Here is a 17893-nt window from a genome sequence, read left to right on the forward strand (position 1 = left end):
TGTAGGCTGCTATCAGATCCCCCTTGGCCTCCCTTGTACTAGACTAAACAAGCGTAACAGGACCCCATGTCCCTCAGGAACAACTGCTAATGCAGTTAAATATTTACTTTAGTTGAGGTATTTCCAAAGTGGAATAATAATGAAAGCCAAAGGTTATTGAACTGTGTAAACTCCGTGAAGAGGGAATATAAAACATGTGCACAGCTGCCTCAGCAGAGCAGAGGAATGATTCTGCAAGGGCAACCCTGAGCTGGTTATGTTCCCGCTTCCCAAAACCTGGTCTCAGCCCTGCTGTGTTGCATGGATGGAGCTCCAACAGAAGGAGGTAAGCAGACCCCGTACCTCTCTGGCCACAGGGGATGCTCCAGCTGTCCCCTTTTGTCTCAGACAGACAGGGCCAAGGTGTACCTTCCTCTGGGAAAGAAATATCTCAAGCACAGTCATAGTCAGGTCCTCAGCAAGTGCAAATGTGAGAGCTCCATGCATCTGGAGCTCTCCCAGCCTGCTGGTGGGAGGGCACCTACCCCCTGCTCACCCCTTGTACACATGATACATCCCATCTGCTCCCCTGGGAAAGGTGACTCTCTGTCCCTTCTGGCCCAGATATTTCAGCAAGTCTGACCCAAAGGAGTTTTTAGTCAACATTGGTCTTACACTGACTTTATGACCAGTGGTCCTCTTTCCCATCTTTCACCCTTCACCAACTGATTTTGTTTCACCATAGGAAAGTGGGGACAGATGTAGAAAATTGAGCTTCTGAGAAAGAGCAGATAAGGATGCTCACACTGATATCAAGCATCCAGTCTTGCAGGCAAAGCATCTAGGATATTCTGTGGTCACGATGCTTGTTGAAAAGACACTGTTTCTTACCACTGAGGATCATCTCCAGCCTCTCTGTCACCTCCCTCCTCTGTGCCACCTCTGTGTGCCACCTCTGTGTGCCACCTCTGTGTATTTAATTTGGGTATCGATGCACACAGCCCCCTTCCAACACACTGAATCTTACAATAAAGATAATTTTGCTCTGTCAATCTCATCTGCAGCCAAAGTGGGGAGTGCAGTAAGGTATTAAACCGCCTCTGTCTATGTGGCTCCTCTGAGCATAGGCAGTGACTGCATCTGCAGCTCCCTGCTCCCAGGCAGATGAATTTTGTGCCCTCCAGACCCTCTGCACCCCCAGCCTGTGCCATCCCACCCAGTGGCTGTGTGGGCTTGCTGCAGCATGGTGGCAGGCCTCCTGTTGTGTTTGGGATCCTGATCAGTGTATCAGGCACCTCAGTATCCACCTGGCTAGGTCTGGGATAATGCCACAGTGCCACCACCCAAATCAGCCTGAATTTCCTGGCTTTTCTGTCTAGTCTCACAACTCCAGTGGAGATACCTGTCATGTATGAAGAACAGCAGCTGCAAAGCTGAAGGGATGGTTTGGATGACATATATTCAGAAGTAGCTGGCTGGGGTAAGCAGAGAAGAGCAGCGTTGCCCAACCCTGATGTGTTGGTTTTGCATGGCCTGGTTTTTGGTAGCAGGGGGCCATGGAGGTGGCTTCTGTGAGAAGCTGCTGGAAGCTTTCACCATGTCTGGCAGAGCCAATCCCTGATGGCTCTGAAGATGGATGTGCTTCTGGCCAAGGCTGGGCCAATTAGAGATGATGGTAATGCCTCTGTGATAACAGATTTAAGAAGAAAATTAAAACAAGGGTGGGGGTGCAGTTCCACTAATTCCAGCCAGAGAAGAGGAGGAGGTGAGAACACGTGAGGGAAACAACATGGCAACACCAGGGTCAGTGGAGAAGGAGGGGCAGGAGGTGCTCCAGGAGCCAGAGCCGAGATTCCTCTGCAGGCCGTGGTGCAGACCATGGTGAAGCAGCTGTGCCCCTGCACAGCCCGTGGGCGAGGAGCCCACGCTGGAGCAGGTGGATGCCTGGAGGGGGCTGTGATCCAGCAGGAGACCCGGTGCAGAGAGAGGGCCCTGCTTCCAGGCGGGAACAGCCCGCACTTGGAGGGCTGCACCCCGTGGAAGAATGACCCACATCACAGCAGTCTTGGGAGGACTCCTGTTCATGAGATTGGAACCATGCTGGAGAAGTTCACAGAGAACTGTCTCAAGTGGGAAGGGACCCCACGGTCTCAGATCTCGGTGATGAACTGACCAAACCCCCATGCTCCGTCTCCCTGTGCTGTTGGTCAGAAGGAGGGAGGGGTTGGGGAAAAAGGTGTTTTTAAGGGTTTATTTTACTTCTCAGTATCCTCTTCTGATTTTGTTAGTAATAAACTCACTTTGTACCTCTAAGGTGAGCCTCTTTTGCCCTTGGAGTGTTTTCTCCCGGTCCTTATCTTAACTCATGAACCCTTTGTTAATTTTTTCTCTCCTCTGCCCAGCTGTGGCAGGGGAGGGTGAGAACTTCCATGTGCCTGGTGTCTGGCCAGTGACAAACCATGACACCTGACTGCAGTGCAAGGGATTGTAAAGCAGCCTCCAGTGCTGCCACCTGAAGCTGACAAGTGGAAAGCTTCAGGAGAAAGCTTATCTTAAGCCTGAGAGTGCCTAAGTGATCCCTTTGGGTGTATGGTCCAGCTGCTCCCAGCACAGATCAAAACACTGCTTTTCCCAGTGTTCTTGAGATAAGGCTCTGCCCTCCCCTATAAAGGCAGGCACAAGCAGAGCGAGGTGCATGAGCAAGTCTGCCTGAACTGACCATGCCTGCGAGGGAGCTGCTGCTGCTGCTGCTGGTGGCAATGGTGACTCTCATTGCTGCCGGAGGTAAATCTGCTCTGCTGCTGGAAGCTGGATCGTCGGTTGTGGGTTGGGAATGACAGAGGGGCAGTGGAAGGAGGGAAATGCACGATAGGGTAGAAAGACCCAGAAATTCTGGTTTGGAGAGGAGGTGAGGTGAGGGCAAACAAACAGTGGCAGCATGGTGAGGAAGAAGGACTGGAGCAAACACATCGTGCCCTCCTTACTAGCAGTTTCTGGCAAAGGTTACAGGCTGGTTCATCAAATATATTGCACTTGGGAGAGTTCTGGAATCGGGGAGAGTCCACAATGTGAAGAGGAACCAGGCCCTGGGAGGACAGCATGTACACTGCTGTGGCAGCTGCTGTAGTTCCTGCCTCCATGAAAACTGGCAAGTCTTTGCAAGAACACTGTGTGCTCAGCATATTTTTATGTAGGAAGCACCTGTTTGTAGGCACTGGAAAGCCATGGCTACCTACATGCAGGTAGTGGTGGTTCTGCAGCTGCCTGTGTGTGAGCCTTTGTGCTCCCAGGAGGTTTGTGCACTGCACAGGTGGGCTGTGAACTGTTGCTACTGCTCTGCTTGCCTGAGAAAAAGGAGCCTGCCAAATGCTGCTCTGCCTAGAGGTGGCAGGTGTCCAGCTGTGCAATATCACCAAGCCTCATCCTTCTGAGGATACCCCATGACTCATACTGCATTCCATGGTTTCCCATTTCCTGAGATGCATTGGATGCTCTGTGGAGCTTCTGACCCAGAGACTGGGGGAGAGGGTTGTTGGGAGAGGGGTGAGGGGGTGGGAACAGCCATTCACAGCTTTGTCCCAGCCAGCTCAGCTGTGGATGGAAGCTGTGTACTGTGCTGCTGGCAGGGAGGGTGGGAGTGGCATGCAGCAGCAAACTGATCCCCCCTCATGAAACCCACAGAGCTGATTCAGTCCTGAGTGTGCTCTGGATATGATCCTCTGCCAATATCTCGTGCTTCTGCCATCAGGCACAGGTGTGCCACACTCATGGGTCTCTGCTCTGTTTCAGGGGCAGAGATGAATGAAGGGAGTGGCCTGAGAAGGGTAAGAGGTTTCTGGTTTTCCTTGCTCATGGCTTGATATGGGTATGCCTGGTGTGCCTGGGAGAAAGACTGTTCCCAGCAATCATCCCCAGCCTCCTGGGAACTGGTGGTCCAGCACCAAAGACACACCAAAGCCCAGGCCATGAATCCCACTGAGGGATTCAGCAGCTCCTGCTCCTCTATGGGCATGCCTCGCTCCATCTGAGACAGAGGGAACCAGGTTGCCAGTGGCACTTGCTCCTGCCTGAGTGTTCTGGGGAGACAAGATGGGTGCTGCTGGGACTGAAATGCATGCTGTGGTTTCTCCTTTCCAGCCGGTGTGTGAAGACCTGGTTCACCTGCAGGCCTGCCCCCTCCTGTACTTGCCCATTTGCGGGAGCGATGGGAATACCTATGCCAATGAATGCCAGCTCTGTGTGGAAAAAATGTAAGCTTATGCCCTTGGCAGAGACCTCCTGGGTCTAATTTTGGCTGTCTGAAACTGGGTACCTGTGAAGTACAGTCATTCAGGCTCCCCAGAGCCTGGGAAAAGCCATGAGCAGGCTGCACTTGCATGGCAAATAACACAAACCATGTGCTGGGCTGCAGCAGGGGAGGGATGACCAGCTTGTCAAGTGAAGTTGCAAGGAAGTGCAGAGGAGCTGCACCCAGCCAGTCTGAGGAAGGGAATGCCTGGGGGTATCCAGCAGCAGCCTGCAGTTGCAGATGGGATGGAGCCACAGTCTTCTTGGTGTGGGCAATACAACATGGGGCAACAGCAACATACAGCAGCCCCCAAGAGTGGAAATTTGACAGAGGCATCAGGTCAAAAGGGTGGTGCACCACAGAGGTGTAAGGGGGGTCTCCATTCTTGGAGGTGGTGGTTAGGGCTCAGATAGAGCCATGGCCACCATAACCTCACGCTGGGGACAGCCCTGCTGTGACCAGGTTGGGCTGCAGATGGACCACTGGTGCCACAGGCCCTGGGAGGGCACATCCATGAGCCAGGGTGTTACAGCCACCTCAGCTTTTTAGACAGGAAAATGAGCAGGTCAATTTTGTAATAGTCAGCTCCATTCCACTTGATGGAATGCAGCCAAAGTATGACTCACTGAGTTGTTTTTTTGATCTCTTACTCTTTTTTCCTATATTATTCTAGGAAAACCAGGCAAGACATCCGGATTTTGAAACACGGGGAGTGTCAAGATACCTGAGTTTTCTGATAGTTTTCCTGAGCCTAGAAACAGGTGATTAATTGATCCTGTATGCTCTGTGCTGATTGGACATTTATGCTACCTATGGTGAATAATAAAATGACATGCACGATCTTGATTTCAACAGCACTTTTTTTTTATGCATGGCTGGGGGAAAACAGCATAAGCCAGTTCCCATCAAGGGCTACTAAAACTGTGCAGTCAAAACAGTGATTTCAAATCCACATAACAAACGAGGGTGCTCTGCATAGAGTATTATCTCACCCACACTCCTGTGAGAAAGACCATGGGGGAGTAGCAAGAAACACACAAGTCCTGGTGAAGAAGATGCTGAACAAGCACAGCTTTTTTCTGTAGGAGGCAATTTAGTGAAGGGAAAGTAAAGTTTCTCTGGCACGGGAGAAGATGAGTCCCTGGCTCCCTAGTAAACTGCTTCACTGCTACCAGAGCAGATATAAATTGAAAATAATAACATCTGCATTTCCCATATTAGGTGTTATTCTACTTTTTATCTAAGGCCCTTTAATACAGCAATCAGCTCAGATAACACATGGGAACATAGAAAGAGCGTGAGCAGAGATGGTGAACACAGGGGATACCAGATGTCTGCTCCAGCACTTGAGAAAAACCTTAAGCTGAAGAATTTTCAGGTTGCTCCTGGTGTCAGGGCCATCTTTGAGATTGTGGCAGGACTCAGTTCCACCAAGGTAACAATGTCAGTGTGCATCAGCAGTCTTTGGTGCTTCCTCTGCTCTTTCATCTCCCACTTCTAGCACATAGACACAACTCACCTTTCACAAGGTATTTCACAAAATACCTGCAACAAGTCCATACAACTTGGGCATGCAAGGGCCCCCCTTTGCTCAGAGTGGCAGAGATCAGAGGGCACTGGCTGATGCAGGACTTGCCTCCGGAGTTCAGTTCAGTCTCACACCAGATCTTGCACTTGTATAGAATTACTGGCTGAGATTTCTGATCAGCTTTGAAGAATGCTTCAGGGTGAATTGAAACCTTCCAAGGATAGGTCTGTGCTCACCCTCAGGAGATCATGCTGCTCTGACCTGCTACTATATTAGTATCCTATACAGCTCTCATTTGCAGGCATCTGAGTAGGAGTCCAGGGTCCATCATGTGGTCAAGTGAGGTCCCTGAAGTCAGTGACCATCCTTGGAGACTGAGAGATGTGCCAGTATCATGACTATTGTGCTTGGTCATCTGGAATTTACCCTCTCACCCAGTTCTGCACCTTGCTGGAGCCACCAGGTGGGACACCCATAGCACCACAATACACAACAAAGCCACTGCTGACAGATTTAATGCTGCAGTTGGAAATAGTATTGAGGAGCATAAAACAGCTGTGCTCAGTCAGATGGATTGCATGCACTATTTTCTGTCCAGAGGCAGCTGCTGTCATCAAAAGCTTTATTCTCCTTAGAGAGCTCTCTCCCAGGCTGAAAAGTCCTAGCCTGACTAGTTGCTCAGAGTTGTCCAGAGCTTTGATTTTCCCTGTTTTCCTTTCCTGGACCCTTTCCACTTCTGCAGAGGAGGGGACACCTGTAATAGCTGCTGCTATTACACCACCTGCTCATTTGTCCCAGGGCTCTGCCAGCCTGTTTGTCCTCTTCCAGTCCCCAGACAGCATGGAAGAGGTGGTCTGGCTGTGTGCTACTCTCTGTGTTGCCAGTTCTTCTCTGCAGACCTTGTTGTCTCCCCTGCCACATCACAGGGAAGGGCTTTGGTAGGGTTATGAACCCCAAAACATATCCACGGTGAACAACACAAATGTATTGCTCACTTCAGTCCTGAGGTTTTCTGCTCCTGCTGCTGCCAACTCAGCCACAAGCAGGATTTATTTGGGCAGCTCTATCCCAGTTTTCTGCCACAGCTGAGGGGAAGGTTATGCCCAGCTTAGCACAGTGCATAACTGGGGTGCATTCTCCCCCGGAGTGGGCAAGTGTCACCAGCATCTCCTCCCCACTCCAGGGCTCGAGCTGCACCAGCAGAGTGGCTGCAGCCCAAGAGAGTGTATGCCCTGAGAGGCACAACTATTCATGTGCAGAGGCTAGGAAAAAACAACACAGACGATCCAGAAGCTCTTCTGAAGAGGGAAACCACATACCTCCAGCACAAAGTGGAGTGTTTATTCAGAAACTGCAGAACTAAAGCACAGTTTAATAGGCCAGACCTGCAAGGTCAGAGCATGGGCAGCCACAGGACAGGGTCGGTGTTGACTCTACACACAGCAAATTCAGAGATGCTCATCCTCCCCAGGGACTTGTGGATTTGGCTGTTTATTTCACATGGCTCAAAAGCAAGCGGCAGACCAAGGGAAGGGTGAAGGCAGTGACTGAACACCACCACAGACCTCAGGGCCTGTGCAAGAGCAGCCAGGTGCAGAGAGCCTGACTGAAGCCCTGCAGATCTGTGTCTGGCAAGGTCAGGTGAGACTCAGGAAGCAGCTGGTGGACAGCAAGATGCCTCCAATGCCCTGATCTGTGCCAGAGAGTACGCACATGAATTTGCACTTTTGCATATGCTTTTCCTGTTCAATTTATCCATCTGTTTCTCATCTTTTCATGCTTCAGTCAAGGCGGGGAAAGAAAAGGATTATCTGCTTTCACAGGCACCATAGTTTGTCACACAGAGCAATGAGTAGTCCTGCTACCAGAGCAGTGTGTTGCAACCAGGGAAGTTTCCTCAAGTCAGTGGAACGACAAGCCTGCAAGTTGCTTCTCTGTCACTGCCATGTGAGACAAGACTGGAAGAGGTGCCCTGACACCCTGTAAGAGTGTCAGCAGCGTAGCTCCCCCAGCTGCCCATGCTGAGCAGGGCTGCATCCATGACTGCAGGGAGGGATATGTAAGTCTCTGGATATTGCTTTGCAGTAGCCTTGCTGGATAGGAGGAACACATACCCTTGTTTTTGTTGAGGCTCCCTTTGACTTACACATAGATCCAAAGCCTTATGTTGTGTCTACAATGAAAGCAGTCCCACCAATGAGAGAATCCATCCCTAGGAGTGTTTGTCCCTTGAACAAAACTTTCCCAGGATATTTATGTGTTAAAGCGTGTGGGGGCATGGTGAGATGTACCCAAGGTTGGTGATGTTCCCCTACCAAGCGGTTCCAGTGGCATTTGAGGAGTATGTGAAACTGGAGATGCTCAGGTTGCTGAACACTCAGCTGACACTTTCCAGGGCCTCACCTAGGAAACTGGATGCATCAGTGAAAATAGCCCAGGGCTAGCTGAACTGAAATGTGGAGAGAAAGGGGAGGGAAGCAGCACTTGGCACACTGTAAAGTGTCCAGCTACAACAGTTCATGTAGCCAAGACTGGCCAGGAAGTTTAACCTACTTGCACAAATTCCTCTGCAGCAAAGGGGGTGCAGCTTTGGCCACATCTGCAGGGGAGCTCTGCTTGAAGAAGAGTTTGCTGCATTGCTGGTGCTTGTGGGACACAGTGTTCCTGGCACTGGGGGCGAGACTCTGACTCTCAGTCCCTCTGCTTCAGAGCATAGACAACTTGAAAGTAGGTGGTGGGGCCTGTAATTTCCATGTTGCTAACCATTACCAAAGTTTTCCTGGGGGATGCTGAAATCACTTCCTTGGCATTTAAAGTAATTTACACTCAAGAGACAAGTGTCTTACAGATATTTCCTTCCTGAGAGATGCAAGTGGAAGCTCTGTAAGATTTTAAAGTCCATCTATTCCATTAAACACCTCTAAAGAACCTGGGGGGCACAGTGACTCTTTCTTTTACAAATGCCCCCTTCAAGGTTGAAGACAGGAAATGGAGAAACATTCACAGTACCAGCTCTGCAGTGTCTTATGGCAATGTTTTGCTGAGTCAAGAGTCACTTATCAGCCGTCACCAGGCTTTGGGGTGACTGAGTAGATGGTAGGTGTGAGAAGCTGAGTTAGCCACAGCCTGAACATGCCCCCAGTTCCTGTGGAGCAACACACAGGAAACACACAGGGATTTCCACCCTTTTTTCCATGTTTCATACCACCTGCAAGCAGCCCAGAATATAGAATCATAGAATCATTTAGGCTGGAAAAGGCCCTTAAGACCATGAAATCCATCCATTAACTGCCATGTCCAACAGGAAACCATGTCCCTGAGCACCATGTCAACACATCTTTTAAATACCTGCAGGAAGAGTGACTCCACCACTGCCCTGGGCAGCCTGACATCCAACCTAAACCTACCACAGAGCAATTTGAGGTCATTTCCTCTTGTTCTATTGCTTGTTACTTGGGAGAAGAGATGGACCCCCACCATCTACAATCTACTATCAGGCAGCTATAGAGAACAATAAGGTGTCCCCTCAGGTTCCTTTTCTTCAAGCTAAACACCCTCAGCTCCCTCAGTCACTCCTCATAGGACTTGTTTTCTAGACCCTTTGCCAGCTTCTTTGTTCTTCTTTGAACATGCTCTAAGCACCTCAGTTTCTCCACCTGGGATGGGGCAACTCTGAATGTGTGTATAGACTGGGGAATGAGAGGCTGGAGAGCAGCACCACAGGAAGGAAGCTGGGGGTCCTGGTCAGTGGCAAGTTGAACATGAGCCAGCAGTGCCCTGGCAGCCAGGAGGGCCACCCGTGTCCTGGGGTGCACAGGATTGCCAGGAGGGTAAGGGAGGGGATTGTCCTGCTCTGCACTGGGGTGGCCTCACCTCGAGTGCTGGGGGCAGTTCTGGGTGCCACAATATAAAAAAGACATTGAGCTCTTAGAGAGTGTCCAAATGGGGGCAATGAAGATGGTGAAGGGCCTTGAGGGGAAGCCATATGAGGAACAGCTGAGGTCACTTGGGTCTGTTCAGCCTGGAGAGGAGGAGACTGAGGCGAGACCTCATCGCAGTTACAACTTCCTTGTGAGGAGGAGGAGCAGACACTGATCTCTTCTCTGTGTTGACAGTGACAGGACTTGAGGAAACAGCATGAAGCTGAGTCAGGGGAGGTTTAGATTGGATATCAGGAAAAGGTTTTTCACCCGGAGGGTGTTTGGGCACTGGAACAGGCTCCCCAGGGAAGTGGTCACAGCACCAAGTATGTCAGAGTTCAAGAAGAATTTGGACAATGCTCTCAGGCACATGGTGTGATTTTGTGGTGTTCTGTGCAGGGACAGGAGTTGTACTCAATGATCCTGCTGTGTCCTTTCCAGCTCAGCATATTATGTGGTTTTGTGATAATTTGTGATAATGTGTTTTTTGCAATGAGGGACACAAAAACAAAAACAATGTTCAAGGTCTGATATGTTTTTCCCCCTCCACAAGCAATGCCTTTTCACAGGAAAGTATCCTGCCAGGACACAGTTTTCAGATGTCTGCGTGACCAGGGTGTCTCTAGGGCTGTGCAGAATCACACAGTGCTGGAACATGGACACCCTCACCAGCTTGGGACACCTTGCCTTCATTTGTGACTGAGCTACAAGAAACTATTCTGTGAATGACTTGGTAGCCACACATCTCTTTATGCCATCCATGCTCCTGGCCCACCCTCCCATATCAGAGCCTTCCCATATCTGCTCTGCTGCCACCACCCTGTTGCTTCTTTTGGGGCTGTTAGCCCTACCCCACCTCTCTGGAGGTACCATGTAATCTGCAGTGGACACAGGGCAGGAGTCCTAGAGCAAAGTGGTAACTCAGGGGGTAAGAAGAGTGGCAGCAGAGATGAGCAGGGACCTGCAAGGTTACCTCTTAAGAAATCCACATGCATGAAGTTTCAAGCTTTGGACCTTCCAGGGACCTAGAGAGAGATCCTGCTGAGAGCAAAGGATGTACACTAAAAATAAAAAAGACTGGCAAAGATTGGAGGCAGCCAGATCTGCTCATTCCTGAGGAGCTGCTGTGCCTCAGGGCAGGTCCTCAGACTGCTCAGGGAGGGGGGATCATCCCTGCCATGAAAGGCAATCAGGTCCCGGAGGACCTGGGGGTAGACACATTGTCAAGTTCTTCTACCAACCTTTGAACCACTTTTGAATTCATGGGGGGCAGGGAGGGAAGGGATTAGGGGCACTAGCACCTCACCAGTGCATAAGCAGTTGAGTGTCTCATGGAGAAAAGTGCTGGTAGCAGCTGAGTGCACTAGAAACTGGCTGAAGAGATGTCTCTGGTCCATCAGAGTTGTTATACACAATATAAGCTTGAGCTTTTCTGTGCTATTCTGGCATAAGAAACTATGAAGGCAGTTTTCAGGAGAGGCCAAGATTACTCCCTCATCCCATATGCACTGATCTAGGGCCCTGGCCATTCCCACAGAGCAAGGAACAGGCTCTCGGCATCAAAGCCATTGTACCAAGCAGCAGCTTCCCCTTTGCAGCAACACCAGCCCCACAGATGGTCCTGCGGAGGCTGCATGAGTCTGCAGGCTGGGCAGGGCTGGAGCTGCAAGGGGCCATCAGCAGCTAGGAACAGCCACTAAAGGAAGTCATCCTATGGGAGCAACCAGAACGGCTGGGTCTTCCCACTGGTTTTACTGGGGCTGCCCATTGCCAGCCTGCTGCACGAGTGAAGTGCTTTGTTCATAGTCCTGATCCACCAGGGACTGGACCAAAGAATCATTGGGAAGTCCTCAACATGCACAGATAGGCTGGTATGGATTTATTATTCTGTCGGGATCCCAGGAAAGTGGTGCAGCTCTTGGACAGGTAACATGACTTTGGCAGTCTCCGTCCTTAGAGTTTTCCAAAGAATATGACAACACAGCAGCCAGTCCTGCCATGAGGGAAGCTGGAGGATGTCCCTTCCCACCAGCACTGCTAGGATCCTATGCAAACACCTTCAGGCAGCATATGTCCCATTTCAGACCTCTCAAGGGGTCCTTAAGGACTAACAACACGTCCCTGCATCTCACTCTGGAAAGCAGCAGTGAGGCAGTGCCGAATCCTGCCCTGCCATGCAGCTTCTGTCCACTGCAAAGGAGAGATTTTGAGTCACAGTTTAGCAGCTGTGAGTGTAAATTTCCTATCTGAAGTGGAATTATTTACAGTATAAAAGCACTAACATGTTTTTCAATCCACACAGTAGATCCTGGACAGAGACTCGTACACCTTTGCACTCTGATAAGGAGAATATTATTACCCTCCTAGTGGCCTGGCCAGATAAGAGGTTTGGGGCGGGCAGTCTGCATTTTTTTCAAGCTCTCATTATGCTGCACCAGTATCTTCAGATGCTGTTTCCAGGGAACTAAGCTGCTTTCTAATTAAAACTGCAAAGAGCAATGGAGAGTTTAGGCAAAGACCATGCTTCTTCGGACTCTTCCCTGCCACCCTCTGCAGCCTGTGAGGAGTATGCTGTGCCAGGTAATGATGAGAACATTCCTAACTTGAGTTTTCGGAGAGAGGAGAGAATGATTTTTTTTACCAGTGTTTCTTAAAAAGAAATTAATAACTACTAGTTTATGTTTGGGGGTGGAGGATGCACATTTAACTGCGAATACATCTGTCTTTTTACATGTTATACTTCAGATCACAAAGGCAGAAGCACATATAAAGGTTTTTCAACTAAAGTCCTTCAGAGAGCATCAGTAGATTGTCTGCAGACTGGCAGTACTGTCTCATTGTTTTTATAATTTAAAATTTTTCTTTTCATTTCTGTTTCTTTGTGTCCTCTAGTAAATATTTTTTCATCAGGATGCATATGTCTTACTGTGGTCTTTCCTGTTTAGTGCTGGCAGGTGACAGACAGCTTTGGAGCTGTTGTGGGAGTGCTTTCTCGGACCAGTTAGAAGCAAATGAGGGGTGTTTTCTTAGAATGGACTGGGAAGGAGACTGATTGCAAGCAGCTAAAATTGCTCTTACAGCTCACAAGACATTTTGAAAGGAAAACAAAATTACCTTGGCTGCAGACAGGATGTGCAAGGGGTAATGTACTTCAGTAGCTGAACTGAAGCCCTGGGCAGATCCTGCTACTGCAACTTGTAACCTCATCTTCCCAGGGAGTTTACTGCCTTTTTCTATGTGGATGGCAGAGTCATCTCCTGCTGGCTGAGCCTTACTGTCTCTGTTACCGTTTCATGTCAGGGAACAACCTCCCATTTGTCCTGGAGTTATTCTCAACTTCCCTGGACAGGGTCCTGGGCAGTCTGATGTAATTTTAAAGTTGACTCTGCTTTGATGAGGACATTGGAACATAGACCAACACAAATGCTTTCCAAGCTAAATTTCTGTAACATTATTATTAATTATCACAAGTGTCTTGTACAAAAGTCTACTTTGGGTAGAGACTGGCTCCTGCTGTCAGTTTTGCATTGTCCTGTCCTGGACTACAATTTTTCTTGCACTTAATAAACACCTGGGATAAAAGAGCTATAATCCGAGCTCAGCCTCAGAAGTTTTTCTCACCTTGACACTTCTCCCATCTGATCAAGGGTACAACAAAATGACAATTTTTCACTGATTTCACTACTTCAGTGTAAGCTGAGGCTTTCTGTGAAAGGAGCTGGATCTGATTACATGTGGAAGGAGCAGATCATAGTTTTGCTTTTCCATTGTGTGGGTTTTGTTGAAACTATGAAAATCAGTTCTTTTGTGATCTCTTCAGTGTACATTTGGGAAGAATTCCCTCTCCCTCAAGGCCTCAGGGCAGTAGTGTTGCTCCTGAACAATACCCTTTGTCTCTCAGGATTGGGTCTCATGCTGCTTGATTTGAGAAATTTTTATTATCACAGCTTAGAGTCTAAGCTAGAAATCATCAGGGATTGCTGTCTTTTAGGACAAAGACATAGAGAAGTGAAGTTCAGACCATTTGCCAGGCTGGTCTTTGCCTGAGGAAGGCATTTGTGGCCCTTTGCAACCAGTGAAATGGGCTCTGCTTAACCTGGCCAAAGAAGGCATGTCAGAGGGTGACTGGGATCTGGGGAGTGCTCCTCTCTGCTGGTGGCTGTAGGCAACCTGCACATCCTGGCCAAATAATAAAGCCAGCGTTGGAGCTTTCTCACATCACTTAGTCTTTCTTCAGCCCTGCCATGGTCTTCCTCACAGCTTCAGACCAGCTTGAGGCTGTTTTTGTGGTGTTTGGGACCAATCTTCTCATCCCCAGAAGTGTGTATGAGCCCTGTCTTGGTCTCTGGTTGGATCACCATCCCCCCACAAAGTCTCAGCCTAATGCACATGAGCAACTTTGTAGGGTAAGGCTGTGCCCTCTGGCTCATTCTTGCCCCTACAGAGCTGTTCCTTTTGTTGAAGGACTGTCTGTTCTACAGGTCAAGGCTTTCTCCTTGGTTGCTAGATAAACATCTTAATTTTAGCAGTGGCCAGTTCCAGCTATCTGGGAAACGGGGTAGCAATGGAGCAAACATGAAGAATTGTCTTGCGGGCTGTACTGATGTCTGACCAAAGGCATCAGGTCGGAGTAGGTTGGACATGGGTCCCCCCACGGAACAGCAAGTGGAAATGTAGAGTAATTGTCAGGCTAGGAGCCTGGGAGTGTTGGGTGCTGTGTCATCAAATCCTACCCACTGAGGCTTCGCTGGAAGTACAGCCCTCAAGTAATTTCATATCAAGACCCTCTTTGTGACAAAAAAACCCCATGGCCTCTTGCATCAGTGCTCTAGCATCAGGCAGGGAGGGATCAGATTGTCCCTTGACCAGAATGTCATGTTAGCACTCGCTTTATCCTTGTAGATGTCATCATAACCCGTCGCTTGAGAGACCGGGAGTTGCTCAGGAAAAGAAAGGCGGAAGCCCTGGAGAAGGATTCAGCTCAGTGGGTTCTGAGGTAAAGCTTGCTTTTTCTGTCAAATTGCTTTTGTGATGCACTTAACCTGAGCCCAGGCATGGCCCAGCCCCTCCGTCTTTCACCCAAGGACAGAGCCATCAGTCTTCAGTGGGAAAGGTGACCTGCAGCCAGTAGCTGCTCAAGGTCTGTGCAGGCACTGGGGGGCAGAGATGGATGGGGGGGTGTAGCAAGCAAATTTCAACCATAGGGTGGAGCTGAGGGCTTGTTGCCCAAGCTCCTGCCCACGGGTGCAGCGGACCCAGAAAAGCAGCCTTAGGGCAGACGGGAAAGTCCTTTGTCCTATTCCCAAGTAATCATCCCTGTGAAATCCCCTGGCAGAGATTATAAGAGCAAACAGCAAAGGAGAGCCAGGAGAGCCAAAAGAGGACGGGGCCGTCAGACAGTGGTCAAGGCTGTCCTGGAGTCAGAGCCAGCAGTGGACGCCCAGCCTGACACACAGGAGAAGGCTGAGCCAGTGCCCTCTGAGCCAGCACTGCCTGAACCAGTGTATCAACAGCAGCCACCTATGCTGACCATCCCGAACATGGTCAGTGGGATGCAAGCGGTGGCAATGGATGGGGAGCTGCCATCCAGGAGCTTGGACCCTGCTGGTGAGTTGCCACAGAGCTGCTGGCCCCGTGGTGGCTCGGGGGGCAGTGCCATGCTGCCTCTCGAGGACTGTCAGCCAAGGGTGCCCACCTCATCGACAATGATCCCACAGCATCTCCCTGGCATGGGCCCCTACCCCACAAAACCTGGGTAGCTGAGAAAGGGTGGGGGGATGGTGGGACTGTGGGGACAGACAGCCCTCTCCAAGTCAAGGGGAGTGATAACAAGTCCACTATTATCAGTACAGTCACTGGGATGGGGTTGTGGACCTGGTCTTTAATAACTCCTTGTCCTAAGAACACTTCTGTGGCTCTGCCAAGAGCCATATTAGTGCAGAGGGATAGCTCTGTGAAGATCTCATCTCTGTGGAGAGATGTGGTTTTTTGAGGTCAGAGCTGGCTGGGGAGCCAAAGTCCAGACATGCTCTGTCCACAGTCCATCCAGTTTCAGGACTGACACTGGGCTGGTGGGAGAGCAAAATGGGCACTGGGGCAAGGGGTGGTGTCTGCAGGGAACCACACCTTCAAAACCTGCCAGGACTGAGGCATGGAAGGCGCTAAGCTGATCTGAATGGCAGGCTGGTGTCTGGGCTCAGAAAATCTATTTACAGCTACTGCAGCAGGAGTTGCTCCCAGATCTGGCATGGGAAGAGTAGAGCACATTCACTTTAGCAGTCAGTGGGTCAAACATGCAGGTTGCTTCAAAACCAGGAAACCTTGGGATCTGCTTCAGAGGAGGTGAGAGTCCTCTGATGCTCAACTACTGCATTTCCAGCAATGTCTGTGCAGTGGGGAAGAAAAGGCCTGTTGCTGCAAGACACGTGGTGCCCTCATGCCATGGAAAACAGCCATTCTGTGTCCTGGGCTCTGGGGCTGACTGGGGCACATCACACCAGTCCAGCTTCCAGCCCTGAAGTCTTGAAATGGGCAACCACCAGGGTTGGGGTTATTGCCTCTGGCTTTAAACCCAGCAGTGCTTTGCCTTCTCCAACTCCCCTCCACAGCTGGGACTGCTCTTGAAAAGCAGGAAATCCACTCAGGGCTACCTAACAGCTTCTCCAGGCAATTGCAGGAGACTGGCCACGGGGGCTTTAACACGGGACAGAGGGGTAATGCATGAGAGCCCCCCAGTATGAAATGATCTGTCTCTTACATGCCTTATAGGTGAAGAGGATGTGCTGAAACCAGCAGATGCAGATATACTAGAAGAGTTGAATACTCCTCTGGAAAATGACCACCAGGATAACGAATTCAACATACATGTTCTGTATTAACTTTCTGATTGATTGGGGATATTTTTTTTATTTTGACTCCTGCCTCAAAAACTTGATAAGTATGGCACAGTGATTTTGAGCAGCTGCTTTCTTGGGAGTCATAAAGCCTACACCCTCCTTGTCACTCTGCTTTTCTATGCTTCTTCCAGGTTAGAGAGGCAGCCCCTAGGGCATTGCCTGTGGCTTATGAGCCACCTGCTCTCTCTGCAAACAGGCTGTTTTATTTGGGTCCATGGAAGACTTCACAGTGCTCTGCCACACTACAGTTCAAGAGTACAGTCCAGCATCCATCTGTGTTTCTAAAAGTAATTCCTTAGTTGTATAAATGTGAGTGGCATTGTAAAGCTGACACCCACTGTGAGTTTCAGCTGGCTGGAGCAGTCCAGCTTGGGCTTTTTACTGCACCCTATAAGCTCCAACACCCTTTGCACTATTATTTTTAGTCTGAAAGTTTTTCTCACAGCCTGTTTTCCTTTGCAATAAACATCTTGCTTTCCTAAAGCTGGAAATATCTTTTGTTTTTAGTTTCTGGGCAGCTTCCCTCTGACCTTGTAAGACAAACAAAAGATGGTTGAAAACAACTGAGTGCATTGGGCTGAAACTTGGCTGAATTATACACTTTTGTCAGGAAAATGCCATTTGGGGCAGACAGGAGACACTCTGCACTGTCAATGTGTTCCTGGCTCCCCAGTCTTCACACAGGATTTCTCCCAAAGCCAGGAGGTAATGGAGCACCCTGTCTCTGTCTCTCCACATTTTAGACCTTGTGGTCCTTGTTCCTGTGCGTAGCAAGGGAAGTGGCTCTCTTACACTCCTGTAATATCCTGACACAGAGAATCCTTCTCCTCTTGAGGAGGAGTGGAGGTCATATTGTCATTATCTGACTTCCCAAGCACCTGTCTCCCAGAGCACAAGGCTGACTGGGCCCTGGGGGCAGCCTTAATTTGGGGGATTTTTTTTGGCTCTGGACATGTTTCTGCTGCTGTCCCAGAGCCCTCCAGGCTCTGTGTCACAGCATGTGTGACATCTAACTGGTGACACCAGTAAAAGTCTCTCCAGTGACAGAATGGACACCCTTGACATCCCACCCCTGCTTTGGTCCCAGGAGTGTCACATGAGGGGCAAGTGCTTGCCAGCTCTTTCAGCTCACGCTGAAATCCTGGGGTGACCTCTACAGATAACACTGCCAGAATCTCTAAAGCACCTGGTGGGTGTCAAAGCAGAAAGCATTCAGCAGCAGCACACCAAAGCAAATGCAGCCCATTCCCCATGGGCAGCTCCTGGAGGGATGGGGTTCCCT

At 49.8% G+C, this 17893-nt stretch overlaps 2 protein-coding genes across 3 annotated transcripts; both read left to right on the plus strand.

The window, feature by feature from the left end:
* The first annotated feature begins 202 nt into the window (after positions 1-202).
* Positions 203-5113, plus strand: SPINK4 (serine peptidase inhibitor, Kazal type 4). 2 transcript variants are annotated; one of them, XM_008634590.2, is made up of 5 exons: positions 209-325; positions 2651-2763; positions 3769-3803; positions 4117-4229; positions 4941-5113. In XM_008634590.2, exons 2-5 carry the CDS (start codon positions 2700-2702, stop codon positions 4993-4995), a joined length of 267 nt encoding a protein of 88 aa, XP_008632812.1. In that variant the 5' UTR covers positions 209-325; positions 2651-2699; the 3' UTR covers positions 4996-5113. The 2 variants fall into 2 exon arrangements, with proteins under 2 accessions (XP_017590959.1, XP_008632812.1); XM_017735470.1 differs by lacking the exon at positions 2651-2763 and having other exon boundaries at positions 203-325.
* A 7017-nt stretch (positions 5114-12130) lies between these two features.
* Positions 12131-17102, plus strand: HEMGN (hemogen). The gene is made up of 4 exons (XM_008634527.2): positions 12131-12295; positions 14618-14711; positions 15051-15322; positions 16484-17102. Exons 1-4 carry the CDS (start codon positions 12214-12216, stop codon positions 16591-16593), a joined length of 558 nt encoding a protein of 185 aa, XP_008632749.1. The 5' UTR covers positions 12131-12213; the 3' UTR covers positions 16594-17102.
* The last annotated feature ends 791 nt before the right edge of the window (positions 17103-17893 follow it).

This window comes from Corvus brachyrhynchos, unplaced genomic scaffold (genome assembly GCF_000691975.1).
Source record: "Corvus brachyrhynchos isolate BGI_N302 unplaced genomic scaffold, ASM69197v1 scaffold22, whole genome shotgun sequence".
NCBI lineage: Eukaryota > Metazoa > Chordata > Aves > Passeriformes > Corvidae > Corvus > Corvus brachyrhynchos.

What these genes read in the sequence shown, in the direction of transcription:
- HEMGN (XM_008634527.2), top strand. Translation starts at nt 12,214, where the DNA reads ATGGAGAGTTTAGGCAAAGACCATGCTTCTTCGGACTCTTCCCTGCCA. An exon ending in TCAGCTCAGTGGGTTCTGAG is followed by an intron (nt 14,712 to 15,050) that starts GTAAAGCTTGCT and finishes ATCCCCTGGCAG; the next exon opens with AGATTATAAGAGCAAACAGC. An exon ending in CAGGAGCTTGGACCCTGCTG is followed by an intron (nt 15,323 to 16,483) that starts GTGAGTTGCCAC and finishes CATGCCTTATAG; the next exon opens with GTGAAGAGGATGTGCTGAAA.
- SPINK4 (XM_008634590.2), top strand. Translation starts at nt 2,700, where the DNA reads ATGCCTGCGAGGGAGCTGCTGCTGCTGCTGCTGGTGGCAATGGTGACT. An exon ending in AAGGGAGTGGCCTGAGAAGG is followed by an intron (nt 3,804 to 4,116) that starts GTAAGAGGTTTC and finishes TCTCCTTTCCAG; the next exon opens with CCGGTGTGTGAAGACCTGGT. An exon ending in CAGCTCTGTGTGGAAAAAAT is followed by an intron (nt 4,230 to 4,940) that starts GTAAGCTTATGC and finishes ATATTATTCTAG; the next exon opens with GAAAACCAGGCAAGACATCC.